This window comes from Bos taurus, chromosome 2, assembly GCF_002263795.3.
Source record: "Bos taurus isolate L1 Dominette 01449 registration number 42190680 breed Hereford chromosome 2, ARS-UCD2.0, whole genome shotgun sequence".
NCBI lineage: Eukaryota > Metazoa > Chordata > Mammalia > Artiodactyla > Bovidae > Bos > Bos taurus.
In genome coordinates, this window is record NC_037329.1 from 41,713,494 (window position 1) to 41,728,491 (window position 14,998).

Consider the following 14,998-nt stretch of genomic DNA (forward strand, 5'->3'; position numbering starts at 1 on the left):
TAGAAAGCATTACTAAAATAATTAAGTTTCTCTAGGAGAGGGTCTGTAATAAGAGAATGATGTATTTGTTTACTATCAAAATTTGTAATGCACCTGTCATAATGTTGGATTCTTCTTAAGTATAAATAACAGAATTTTAGAGGAAGAGGAGACATTTGTATGAAAGTATGGATAATACCTAATGATCTCTTTATCTCGGCAGACAATATGGTTTTAATAAATGGCTAGCATAAGCTTCTCTAGACTTGCTACCTTGAAAAATGACTGAATCAAGTACTGCAATAAATTACACAGACTGTTTCCATGTGCTTTCTAGCTTTCTCCAAATGAGTGGCTCTAGGGAGAAAGAGAAACATTATATATGCATTTGCTAAAATGTGAGTGTTTTTCCATCACTTTATGTTCTTTGTCTTTAAAAGGAATAAGTACAGTGTTTACAAAGGCTGCTTTTCTCCCTATCTTTGATTAAAGATATACTTTCAAAATTTTTATATTGATATTTTAACAAAGTAAAATGGCTGTTTTATAAATATTATATTAATCTACTTTGACTCACATATAAGTTTATATAAATTTTACTTAAAATTGTCACTAAAAATTAGTGTCAATCTTTGAGTAAATATCTAGTATACTAGATACATATCCAGTGAGGCTAAGACCTATTTACTGTTGGCTCCTGTAAGATGATCTTAAATGTCATGTAAAAGCACCTCAGTAAAAAAGCATGGTATTTTGACATCAAAAAGAGAAAACATAAAGGCAAATATTGATTGGGATAAACTATATAAAAGTCTGTATATGAAAACGCAATGTAAACAAACTGTCAAGTCAGAAATATATATTTAATGTGTATAACAGAAGATAATAAAGTGTTTTTATAAGTCGTGAAACAAAGAGCCATCTCAAACTCCAATGAAAACATAAGCAAAAGCATGGTTATGAAATTCATAAAGTACTAATGCTAACTTTAAAAATGCTTACATGCATTGATTTTGTTAGATATATGATTTAAAATAAGATAAAATGTTTCTCCCAAACTATATTGGCAAATGTGAAAAACAAGAAAAATACAACACCCATTAGAGTTGGCCACTGTAATCACAGTGCTGGGAGAGTGTGGTTGGGAATCAGTGCAGATGCAGTGAATATAAAACTGGTGTGGAGTCAGCCAGATTTTGGTTCAAACTGGCTTTACCACCTCAATCACATTATTAATCTCAAGGTTTCCATTAAACTCGTGAGGAGTTTAAAAATTAGAATAACACTAGGCACTTCATAGATTATTGTAAAAATCAAAAAGAATAATGTATGTTAAGTATCTATCACAGTGCCTCTTCCTATTTTAGCTATTTGTCCTATTGGTGAAATATTAAAGAGGGCAATTTGTCACTATATATTAAAAGCCTTATAATGATGTATAACTTTTGATCTAGCAAACTTAACTTCTAGACATTTCTAAAGAAATAAATATGGATGGAAGCTCACCAGGTTTTAGCTACAAGAGTACCAATGAGCCTGGACTGTAACAGTGAAAAGTTATAAATAACATTGTGTCTTAAACAGTAAAGGTTTGATTGAATCTAAATTATAGTTTATCCATTAAAATATGTCCTGAAGGAAATGGCAACCCACTCCAGTGTTCTTGCTTGGAGAATCCCAGGGATGGGGGAGCCTGGTGGGCTGCCATCTATGGGGTCGCACAGAGTCGGACACGACTAAAGTGACTTAGCAGCAGCAGAAAAGAAGCTAAATTATTTGGCTTTTAAACAGTGAGTATGTCTTAAGCTTATGAGTGGAGCCATATTTGGCCAATAGGGCAATTAGAACAGTGCAGAGACATAAGAATACACAGTATGCAGGGAATAAAGACATACCAAACACGTCTAGAGTACAAGGACCTATTAGAACATCAAGGGACACTGCTGAAAAGCCATATGGGGATGAAATTATGAGATGCTTTGAATGTCATAACTAGGGAATTTTTACTTTATTTTTGGACAGTGAAGAACTGCTGGAGTGTTTAATCTGATTTAATTCTAATGTAACATATATGGGATGTATTTATGGAATTCCCTATGATATATGGAAATAATGAGTTGTTTTTTGACCACACAGGTGAAAGAAGATGTAGGCCAGGACAAAGATAGAAATCCTGGTTTTAAAAGGACTTACAGGTAGGAGTCAAGGGGTATTATTTTCATAGAAATAGGGGCTTTGGGGACCGATGAAATTTCAGGAGTGTCTATGTCAGATTTTGATTTTGTATGATTGTATGAAGGGGAAGGGAGAAGGCAGTGGCACCCCACTCCAATACTCTTGCTTGGAAAATCCCATCAACAGAGGAGCCTGGTAGGCTGCAGTCCATGGGGTCGCTAAGAGTTGGACACGACTGAGCAACTTCACTTTCACTTTTCACTTTCATGCATTGGAGAAGGAAATGGCAACCCACTCCAGTGTTCTTGCCTGGAGAATCCCAGGGACGGGGGAGCCTGGTGGGCTGCTGTCTGTGGGGTCGCACAGAGTCGGACATGACTGAAGTAACTTAGCATAGCATAGCATGAAGGGGAAGAGAATGAGTACAGTTTGGAAAGTTTCAATTTTGAGATGCCTGTAAAGAATTCCAGTTATTAATTAGCAACAGATTCCAGAGTTTAGGAGAGAGTCTGAGGGTGAAGATATAAATCTGAGTCATCAGTAACATGAAACTACTTCTAGGAATCCACGTCATCTTTTCAAAAGCACAAAGAAGATAATTTCGTAATTTCTAGTAACATATTTTCTACCAGTAAATTGTAAGTTCTTTCTTTCACTTGTAAAATGTTATATTCGTTTTAATCATATTCTTATTTATTTTCACTCTTTTGAAGTAATGATCATTTTGATATGGTTTGCTAATGTAAAGAAAGCATTTCAAGAACAGAAAGGAATTAATAGAGTATCAAATTTTGTTATTAGAGCTAGAAGACTTGGATTACTAAATTTTTAAAGAGAACACCTCAAGATGATCAACTGTTGATTTTAATAATAATTCTTCACTTGCTACCCTGTTTCACAGTATTCCTCATACAAAAACATCCATGCATTATTTCATCTATTTACTTGACTAATTTTTATTAGGTGCCTACAATATCCCAAGCACTGTGCCCAGTGCTAGGAATGATGAGAGAAAGAGTATGCTGGATACTTCCAAGAACTACTGAAAAGTAAGTTTCTTTGTGATATCTCCAAAATTTAACAAAAACCAAACTACCAAAACATCCATGCAAGGAGTAATGGTGAAAGGTATAACTGTCCTGAAATATAAAGTCCCTTGATTTAGAAAAGTAAATGAGCAAAAAAAAAAAAAAACCTAAAAAAAGAAAAAAACAACATTTGTTTTGACTTTTATGTAAAAAGCAGGAGAAATAAATTTGAATATTTTTAGGGGTTGGGGCTACTTTTAAAAATTCAAAGCTAAATAACCATAAAAATAAATGCTGTTTCCATGGTAACACAAAAGAATAGCAGTAAAAACAGGGAGGTAGCTCTGAGAATAAAATCCTGAGATCTGTTCTTTTTAAAAGTCAGTCAAAATTTTAAATCATGCTAGTATTAATACTGCTAGAAACAGTGAATTCCATAAAAAAGGATACCAGAATAGCATTTATCTGATGCTTTAATATTTTTCATAATACTTGTTAGAATAACAGGAGAGGCAGTTCTTTTTATTGACTTTAACAATACCATAAAGTGTCTTGTGCTTTTAACTTACCTCTGGCATTAGGCACTGAATAAATATTTTTACTTTTAGAAGTAAAGACTGAGATAATGGAGAACACAAATGGAAATAATAAGGAGAATAATTAATAGCAGTGGAGCAAAATGTGCTGTCTAGTATATGCTATGCTAGTTATTTGTTTTATAAAGTTTACTAATCTTTAGAGAAATTGAGGGAAAATTTGTATGCATTTTATAGGTAAAACACTGAAGCTCCAAAACATTAAGTAATGTACAAGGTATGCAATTTATCAGATCAGAATAGTGTTATAAAATGATGTTCCTTTATTTCAGCAGTTCAATTTCTCCATTTTTATTTGTTTAATTATTATATATATATATACACACCCACACACACACACCCACACACACACCCACACACGTATATACACACACAGGAAAATGTGGGATAAAAAGAAAAATTTCCTATTCCAGCTTATTCTCTCCTATTCCTCTCCTATTCCTCTCTCCAGTGGTAATTTATATTCCAAATAGATATCTATATATTTCTAATAAGTTGCATAGCATTTATATATGGCTATTACAGATACTGTTAATAGAGAAAAATGTTCAGACATTTTCCACAAATGAGGTCATTCAAATTCAAAGTAAGTTGTACTCTGTTATTTTTCCCTCTTTTCAGTTTTTGATGACAGTACATTTAGACCTCTCAGTCATTTTGGTGGCTAAGTAGTAATCTCTACTGTGGATACACTATGATTTATTTAAACATTCTCCTCTTGGTAAATATTTGTTTCCATTATTTGTGTTATGACAAAATGGGCTCCAGTAAGCATTTTCATATTTGTAGACAGGAATAACTTTATATAGATGAAAAATATTGGTTTTAAAGTTTATCTTGTAATTAACCAGATAATGTAGAGACATTAGAAAATGTGTAGGTATGGGTTTTTTTTTTACTTTTTAATTGTCCTCTTTATTTCTGAATCCCTGAGATTAGTATCTTTCTACAATTTTGGTTACTATGACAATAAGAACATTTTTGGCAGTGTCTATATAGTACTAGGGTATAAATCCATTATTCTGACCATGAATTCTTTCATCTATTTACTTGACTAGTATTTATTAAGTGCAGTAAGTGCCTACCATATCCTAAGTACCAGGTACTGGGGATGAAGAGTGGAGTAGATATCAGTTCAGTTCAGTTCAGTCGCTCAGTCATGTTCGACTCTTTGAGACCCCATGAATTGCAGCACGCCACGCGTCCCTGTCCATCACCACCTCCCAGAGTTTACTCAAACTCACGTCCATCAAGTCGGTGATGCCATCCAGCCATCTCATCCTCTGTCGTCCCCTTCTCCTCCTGCCCCCAATCCCTCCCAGCATCAGAGTCTTTTCCAATGAGTCAACTCTTCACATGAGGTGGCCAAAGTATTGGAGTTTCAGCTTTAGCATCAGTACTTCCAAAGAATACCCAGGACTGATCTCCTTTAGAATGGACTGGCCCTGCCAATAGGAAGTCTACAGTAGAGTGGCATAGTTTACTTCTGGACATATGAAAACATTTAAATATTTTTTAAAATATTTTAAGTATTTATGATCTAGTGTTTTGTGTCATTTAGACAAATTTAAGCATATGACTGGATATCCTTTTGAACAGTAACCATAGCAACAGTTAGAACTGGACAAGGAACAGCAGACTGGTTCCAATTAGGAAAAGGAGTACGTCAAGGCTGTATATTGTCACCCAGCTTATTCAACTTATATGCAGAGTACATCATGAGAAATGCTGGGCTGGAGGAAGCACAAGCTGGAATCAAGATTGCCAGGAGAAATATCAATAACCTCAGATATGCAGATGACACCACCCTTAGGGCAGAAGAAGAACTAAAGAGCCCCTTGATGAAAGTGAAAGAGGAGAGTGAAGAAGTTGGCTTAAAGCTCAACATTTAGAAAACTAAGATCATGGCATCTGGTCCCATCACTTCATGTCAAATAGATGAGGAAACAATGGAAACAGTGGCTGACTTTATTTTTGGGGCTCCAAAATCACTGCAGATGTTGATTGCAGCCATGAAATTAAAAGACGCTTACTCCTTGGAAGGAAAGTTATGACCAACCTAGACAGCATATTAAAAAGCAGAGACATTACTTTGTTAACAAAGGTCCGTCTAGTCAAGGCTATGGTTTTTCCAGTGGTCATGTATGATGTGAGAGTTGGGCCATAAAGAAAGCTGAGCGCTGAAGAATTGATGCTTTTGAACTGTGGTGTTGGAGAAGACTCTTGAGAGTCCCTTGGACTGCAAGGAGATCCAACTAGTCCATCCTAAAGGAGATGAGTCCTGGGTGTTCATTGGAAGGAAAGTGCTGAAGCTGAAACTCCAGTACTTTGGCCACTCATGCGAAGAGTCGACTCATTGGAAAAGACTCTGATGCTGGGAAAGATTGAAGGCACGAGGAGAAGGGGATGGCAGAGCATGAGATGGTTGGATGGCATCACCGACTCAGTGGACATGAGTTTGGGTAAACTCTGGGAGTTGGTGATGGACAGGGAGGGCTGGCATGCTGCAATCATGGGGTTGCAAAGAGTTGGACGTGACTGAGCGACTGAAGCCATGAAATTAAAAGACGCTTATTCCTTGGAAGAAAAGTTATGACCAACCTAGATAGCATATTGAAAAGCAAAGACATTGCTTGACCAACAAAGGTCCGTCTAGTCAAGGCTGTGGTTTTTCCTGTGGTCATGTATGGATGCGAGAGTTGGACTGTGAAGAAAGCTGAGCACTGAAGAATTGATGGTTTTGAACTGTGGTGTTGGAGAAGATTCTTGAGAGTCCCTTGGACTGCAAGGAGATCCAACCAGTCTGTTCTAAAGGAGATCAGCCCTGGGTATTCTTTGGAAGGAATGATGCTAAAGCTGAAACTCCAGTACTTTGGCCACCTCATGCAAAGAGTTGACTCATTGGAAAAGACTCTGATGCTGGGAGGGATTGGGGGCAGGAAGAGAAGGGGACGACAGAGGATGAGATGGCTGGATGGCATGACTGACTCGATGGACGTGAGTCTGAGTGAACTTCGGGAGTTGGTGATGGACAGGGAGGCCTGGCGTGCTGCGATTCATGGGGTCTCAAAGAGTCAGACACGACTGAGTGACTGATCTGATCTGATCTGATCTGATGGCATCTTAATGAATCCATGAGGTTAATTCACCTGATGGGTCTTCCTCCCTCATTTTCATCTATATTTGAATCAGAGTGATCTCATAAATAATGTTTTCTTTTAGAATTCTGCATGTCATCATGGTGCAAATGATGAGTAGCTTTTTTCATAAGCTGTTGAAACTCATTATGGGAGACACTTCTAAATGTCTACTCAATACCATGGTAAATAAACTACGAGGAAAAGCTATGTGTGAGTGTGAGATGATGTATTTAGTGTATTTGTGCCATGAGGTGTCAAAATCACACACTTGTGGCCAAAGAGTCATACACAGAGGTGTTTTGAGTCTCTAGAAAGGCATCTGCTTTGCTTAATAGAAGGACAGGTATGGCTGTTTCAACTCTTTTCTATTCCCACTTCTTCCTGCTTTGAATGTAGACATGATGTCTGGAGTTTTAGCAGACCTCTTGTGACCAGCTGATGCTAAGACTTAACTATAAGAATGGAAAGATAGAAAGTATCTGGTTTCTTGGTGGAATTATTGAGGACCTGAACAAATTAACAACTGACTGCTTGGCAGATTTCATACTATGTGAAAAAAGTAAACCCTTGTGTATTTAGTCCCGTGATAGCTTTTGCCACTTGGGGCTGAATTCATCGTGACTTTGGTAATAGAAACCTCTGACACTCACCGTGAATCAGTATAATAAGATGGACCCTTTTTGAATGCTCTGTTGTTGTTCTGACTATGTCATTGTTTCCATCATCTTTCATATAGTCATTTCCCCATGCTGTAATTTAGAAAGTTTGACTCATATACTTTCTTGTTTAAATTTAAACTGTGAGGTACTAATTAGGATTTTAATAATTAAGTTGTCTTTAGTTGTAGAGAGAAGCATTATTTTAGTGTCTTCCATTGAATTGTACAAAAGTCTGATTTGAAGTATGGTGCCAGAACTCAACAGGGCCATTTCATTCTGGCTTTTTCTCTATGGATCCTTTTTTTTCTTTAAATCTTACATTATAGTTAAGTTACATGTTGTGTTAGTTTCAGGTATACATCAGTGATTTACTTATACATATATTTATTCTTTTTCAGATTCTTCTCCCATATAGGTTATTGTGGAATATTGCGTACTCTGTGCTATACAGTATGTCTCTGTTGATTATTTGTTTTATGTATAGTAGTGTGTTTATGTTAGTCCCAAACTCCTAATTTATCCCTCTACCCCACATTTTCCCTTTGGTAACTAGAAGTTTGTTATGAGTCTGTTTCTGTATTATATATAAGGTCATTTGTATCATCTTTTATATTCCACATTAAGCAATAGTATATGATATTTGTCTTTCTCTGACTTTCTTCATTTATGATAATCTCTAGGTCCATCCACATTGCTGGAAATGACATTAGTTCATTCTCTTTTATGGCTTCATTGTATATGTGTACAAATTCTTCTTTATCCACTCCTCTATCGATGGACATTCTGGTTGCTTCCATGTTTTGGCTTCTGTAAATAGTGCTGCAGTGAACACGGGGTGCATGCATCGTTTGAATAAGATTTTCTCCAGATACATGCCCAAGAGTGCGATTGCTGGATCATGTAAGTGGGTACAGTCACTATGGTGAACAATATGGGGTTTTCTTAACTAAAATAGAACTATTTTTAGTTTTTAAAGAAACCCCCATATTGTTTGCCATAGTGGCTGTAGCCACTTACATTCCTACCAACAGTGTAGGAGGGTTCCCTTTTCTCCACACCTTCTCCAGCATTTAGTGATTATAGACTTTGATGATGGGTGTTCTGCCAGTTGCCCAGTATGAGGTTAAACCTCTTTGTAGTTCTGATTTGCATTTCTCTCTTAATTTGTGATGTTGATCATCTTCCAAAACTATGTTGAATAAGAGTGGACACCCTTGTCTTGTTCCTGATCTTAGGGGAAATGCTTTCAGTTTTTCACAGTTGAGAGTGATGGTAGCTCTGGGTTTGTCATATACAGCCTTTATTATGCTGAGGAAGCATCCCTCTATGATGACTTTGTGGGGAATTTTCATCATAAATTGGTGTTGATTTTTGTTAAAACCTCTTTCTGTGTCTATTGAGATGGTCATTTAGTTTTTATTCTTCAGTTTGTTGATGTGGTATATCATACTGTTTGATTGGCAGATATTGAAGAATGCTCGCACCTGCTCCTGGGTTTCCTAGCAGCAGTGGCAGCCAGAGCACTCCCAGGGCAGCAGGGGAGTCACTGGTGACTGCTTGTGGGTGGCCTAGTGGCAGTGGTCGCTTGTGCCCATCACGGGAGCTCTTATAGGTGGTGTCTTGTTACCTACGAGTGTGCACAGGGAAAGAAGCTCCTATGGCGGTCCCACCCCTCTCCTCCTGTATTTCCCAAACATTGGCACCTTGCCTCTCTTGCACCCCCAGGCTTCCTCCAAGTACGTCCTTGGTTGCCACTCTGGCAGGGTGTCTCTGCACAGCCGATTCCTGTCTCTACCTGAGTCTGACCTCTGTAGCCCAAGCTTCAGCACCCAGCCCCTGTCCATACTGACAGACAAGCATCTCAGGCTGGGGAGTACAAGGCAGTCTTACTGATATGTCTGTGCAGGTTACTCTTCATCTTGCCTTACTCAGGCTGGTTGCTGCCCTCTCCTCCCTGGCTCCAAAGCTTCCTCTCCACCCCAGCTGATCTTCCTACTGTAGAAGGGACTTTCCTGGGTACAGAAGTTTTCCTCCTTCATAGCTTCCTCCCTGGGGTGCAGTTCCCATTTTGACTACTTTATTTTTCCTTTATTCTTTTGTCCTATCCAGTTATGGGAGGGGTTCTTGCCCTTTCAGAAGTCTGAGGTCTTTTGACAGTGTTCAGTAGATATTCTGTGTGAATTGTTACAGTTATAGATGTATTTCTGATGTATTTGTGGGAGTAGGTGAGCAGACATCTTGATCCTGAAGATCTTTCTATGGATTCTTGAAACATTCAGCTATTACAAATAATCACCATCATGTTGTGCTGAACAGAATCATTTTTGCTTCCTCAGTTCACTCTAAAACACTAGATAAACAGCTCACTCATATGCTTCACCTTGACCCTTTTAGACAACTTGTCTACCAAGGAGCAGCTGTCTCTTAACTGTGCTTTGTTATAAGTTCCCATGAACTTCAAATTAAACCTCTGAAAGTGGCTGTGGCACCAAGACTCAAGCCAAGCAGCCTTTACTTTTTCTACCTTGCAGTGCTGCTTTTCATTGCTTACAGAAAACACAAGAATCCTTGTTATAGTCTGGTAAGTTTCTGATAATTAATTGGACCATCACAAAACAGGTGTCCTAAAATTTTAATTAAGTATAAATCTTGTTTAAATAATACATTTTTACCTGATCTGAAGGGCATCTTCAGATAACCAAAGCAAAGTTGTTAACAAACATGCTTATCTGTGTGCTTAAAATTTTATTAAACCACCAAAAGTCATAGAAAACATGATAGACAAGAAACATTTGAAGAAGAAATTCAGGGTAAGCACCATTAGGAACCATAATTGCTGAGTGATTATTTTATATGATTGAGTTAACAATAAAATGCAGTCCTCATTTTCTCATACATGGTAATAGGAAGTAGGTCTGAAACATCTGGCTGCCCTCATTCACTCTAGGCTAATTAAAGATGTTGCCCTACTTATTAAATTCTTCAGTGTTTTCTTATAATACTTAGAATAATAACATAGTTATTATATGTTAAAGACATAAATTAAGTCTTTATTAGAATGCCTGTCAATTTACTAAGACATTGTTATTGGCAGTGAGCCATAATCTACCTGGATAGTTTACACAATATCTTCCCCCCCAAATATGAAGCTGATAAAAAACGGAGTTTACCTGATTTCCTCCCATACCATGACAGTTGAATATACCCACTTTTTCATTTTCCTTGCGGCCCATGTTGTCTAAACATTGATTTGTTTCAACATTTCTTATCTAAAGGAAACACAAAAATGTAAGTCAGAAAATCTTTGGTATTTTCAAATTCCTTGTTGATAGCAAAATAATATTTTTGTAAGGAAATTTCTCCAAGGAAAAGACAAAGCTTTAAATATTTATTTTTCTATGTCTATTCTGATATCTGTATAACAGTCTAAACTCCCATTCAAGTAAACTTGCATAGCACTGGCGTTGTCATTAGCATCCAGTCAAGAGGCACTCTTTGTTTATAGTGTAGTATCAGAGAAGAAGAAAACAACCACGTATTACAAATTAGGAGTTCTTCCCCAAATCTTCTGAAAATTAGGACAGTCTCGAAATTGCACCTAAATAATCATAGTGTATTTGTGAAGTCCTTAAGTCCTACAGTGCCCTATGCAAAGTAATAGAAACAAATTGGTCAGATATGCAAATTTATGTATTTTTCGTTGCTTCATTACTAGATGCTCCATTCTGAACATTTATAAAGATTAATTACACTGATAATTTTTTAACTAAAACATGCATCTTTTTGCATTCCTAATACCAAACAGTGGAAAGCAGTTGACCCTAAGAAAAACTATTACAAGGCTAAATGGTGATTTCACAGGAAAAAATTTTCAAAACCAAGATTAAATTGCCAACTGCAAACATCAGATTCATGGTTTATACTCAGACACTGCATTAATCCCATAATTAACATGTTAATATACATTTGTGCCAAATGTAATTTTATGAAAGCCATCTATTGAGTTTAAAGATGCCCAAATTACTAAGTCAAGCACAAGTGAACGTAAAAAAGAAGAAAACCTTGTCTAATAGATGAAATGTTTTAGATTTTTTTTCCTTTAGTCTCAACCCAAAGTAGTAATGTTTTACACTTGTCCACTCTGCTTCCAAAAAGTTCTTTTCTCTCTTGTTAGGACACATATTTTACTGTTTACTCACTCATTACTTGGATATATTTAGTTATCTATGCTTCAGGTGCCTGTTTCTTCCTCTTGGCAAATGAGTATGATTAGAAACTTCTGCAGAGGCTGGATTAGGTTTCTACAAATCAACTTTTTTGTATGGTACAGAACCCCATGGTCAGGTAATGGTTGCCTGAGTTGGGAAAAATGGTGTGATTTTCAGTAAAGCCCCAGTCAGCAATTGAAATTCACACTTGGTAAGGGGTTGGGCAGAGCTGGGCAGTGAGATCAAGCCCTGTCCCAGTGATTAGAGGGAGGCAAGGGTGGAAACAGAAATAAATAAGGGGACTGTTGAGTCATGCCAATTAGATATGGTTATTTGGCATAAAAGGACAACAGTGGATGTGGGGCGGTCAAGTTTAGGATGTTTTTAAGATAGAGCCAGTAGGACTTACAATTGAAGTGGAAATGAGCCAGGAGAGGAAAACAAAGGCATCAAGAAGCATTACAAGATTTTGGTTTGAGCAGATCAGTAGATGATGTTTCCATTTACTGCGAGCAATATTCTGAGTTCTTACATGTTGATAACTGTATCTGTGGCTTTTATACTTCAAAATCAATTTGCTGCATCTGAAATCCTTGACTAACAATGTATTTCCTTGAGTATATTTAAGATGTTACTCGGTTCACTTCTAGTATAAATAGTTGCTTTTGAAAAGGCTGAAGAAAATCTGTTTTCTTTCCCTTATTCTTACAAATATATTTTTGCCTGAATGCCAAAATAAGTCCAGTAGATTGCCCAGATAGGTGGTGGTCTGTTTCAATATGTAGTTCCAAATTTATTTTCAAGGAGTAAATATTGAATAATATTGAATTATAGATAATTGAATTATTAGTGTTCATTTTTTGTTACTTCGTTTTCTATCAGGAAAGTCTATTCTGTATTTTGTATCTTTTATATATCTCTTATATATGTCATTTTCTATTCAATAGAAAAAAAACTATCTTTAAAAAATTTCCTCCTTCCCTCACTTTAAAACTCTTACGGCATTTTCTTCAGAATCCTCTGCTTTTTCAAATTTATCCATTTCTGAAATGATTCATTCCTTAATTTCTAATTCTTTCCTCCAGTTCAGGCCCTCATTTCAGATTTTTTTTTTTAATTTATGTTTTTATTTTACTTATTTTATAATAAAATTTATCTGTTTTCCTGTCTTATGAGCCTAAGGTTTTGATTTAGTTTCATTTTTCATAGAGATATCACTTTACTCTTGATTATCTTTATTCTTATGGTAGTGATCCTTTTCCTTTCTTTTCAGAAAAAAATTCTCTTGATTTGTTAAGAGGAAGAATTTGATCAGGAAATAATTTTTCTCCCTCCGTCCCTCTCTCTCCCTTTCATTTTTTCTTTTCATTGCTTCCTGATGGGGGTAATGATTTGTCATCTTTAAACTATTCTGATGCCCAGACTATTCTTGTTTAATTGGATTAGGGGACATAGTGTCCATCGGGTTCTTTAAAATCTCCCCAGATGATTCTAATATGCAAAGTTTGGCAACCACCATTCTGTGTGGATCACAATAAACTGTGGAAAATTCTGAAAGAGATGGGAATACCAGACCACCTGACCGGCCTCTTGAGAAACCAATATGCAGGTCACAAAGCAACAGTTAGAACTGGACATGGAGCAATAGACTGGTTCCAAATAGGAAGAGGAGTACATCAAGGCTGTATATTGTCACCCTGCTTATTTAACTTATATGCAGAGTACATCATGAGAAACGCTGGGCTGGAAGAAGCCCAAGCTGGAATCAAGATTGCCAGGAGAAATATCAATAACCTCAGATACGCAGATGACACCACCCTTATGGCAGAAAGTGAAGAGGAACTGAAGAGCTTCTTGATGAAAGTGAAAGAGGAGAGTGAAAAAGTGGGCTTAAAGCTCAACATTCAGAAAATGAAGATCATGGCATCTGGTCCCATCACTTCATGGGAAATAGATGGGGAAACAGTGTCAGACTTTATTTTTTTGGGCTCCAAAATCACTGCAGATGGTGATTGCAGCCATGAAATTAAAAGAAGCTTACTCCTTGGAAGAAGAATTATGACCAACCTCGATAGCATATTGAAAAGCAGAGACATTACTTTGCCAACAAAGGTCCGTCTAGTCAAGGCTATGGTTTTTCCAGTGGTCATGTATGGATTTGAGAGTTGGACTGTGAAGAAAGCTGAGTGCCGAAGAATTGATGCTTTTGAACTGTGATGTTGGAGAAGACTCTTGAGAGTCTCTTGGACTGCAAGGATATCCAACCAGTCCATTCTAAAGGAGATCGGTCCTGGGTGTTCTTTGGAAGGAATGATGCTAAAGCTGAAACTCCAATACTTTGGCCACCTCATGCAAAGAGTTGACTCATGGGAAAAGACTCTGATGCTGGGAGGGATTGGGGGCAGGAGGAGAAGGGGATGACAGAGGATGAGATGGCTGGATGGCATCACCGACTTGATGGATGTGAGTTTGAGTGAACTCCGGGAGTTGGTGATGGACAGGGAGGCCTGGCATGCTGTGATTCACGAGGTTGCTAAGAGTCGGACATGACTGAGCGACTGAACTTAACTGAACTGAACTGATACTCGAGGAAGGTATGACATATTTTGATATTTGATGGTGACAGTACAGTTACTCTTCCTTTTTTGAGTAACTTCTTTTTCAGTGGTTTCCACCTGGACATAGACTCACCTGGAAAGCTTTTAGAATATACTTCTATTTTGCTTCTGCTTCACAGATTCTGATTCAAATGGTCTGGAGTAGGACCAGAATACGGTTAAAAGATCCCCCAGATAATTCAATATAATCAGGACTGAAACTCCTTGTATCAGGAGAACACAATGAAGTAGTTCCTAGCTGGAAGCCTGATTATTTTGTGAATCATTTTGAGAACTCTGGGTGCTGGTGGAAAGTAAAGGACATTTTCATAGCAAAGCTGATTTTGCCACTACCAAGTGAAATGTTTAAGAATAAATATTTCCAGCTGTACCTGACAGGACGTGTTTACACTGGAGACCATTTCTAACTTCACAAGGATAGATCTGTTCCTGTAAGTTTTTGGACAGTTGGAAAAAAATCCTTTGGTTTTTTTTGAGAATTCCTGGTTCTGTTTAGCTCTCCACATTTTTTTTTTCTTCCAATTTTTTATTGGTGTAGAGTTGATTTACAATGTTGTGGTTAAAGTATGCAGAAGAATAATACAGAATTTTTCAG

The 14,998-nt window shown here is 37.0% G+C and overlaps 1 protein-coding gene across 6 annotated transcripts in view; it reads right to left on the reverse strand.

Annotated features, from left to right (window-relative positions):
- Nucleotides 1–14,998, reverse strand: part of GALNT13 (polypeptide N-acetylgalactosaminyltransferase 13) — a 656,510-nt gene that overhangs the window by 37,590 nt on the left and 603,922 nt on the right. For all 6 annotated transcript variants that reach the window (NM_001076886.1, XM_024975592.2, XM_005202449.4 and 3 more), the window contains 1 exon segment: nucleotides 10,748–10,846. In NM_001076886.1, coding sequence (NP_001070354.1) covers nucleotides 10,748–10,846 — 99 coding nt within the window.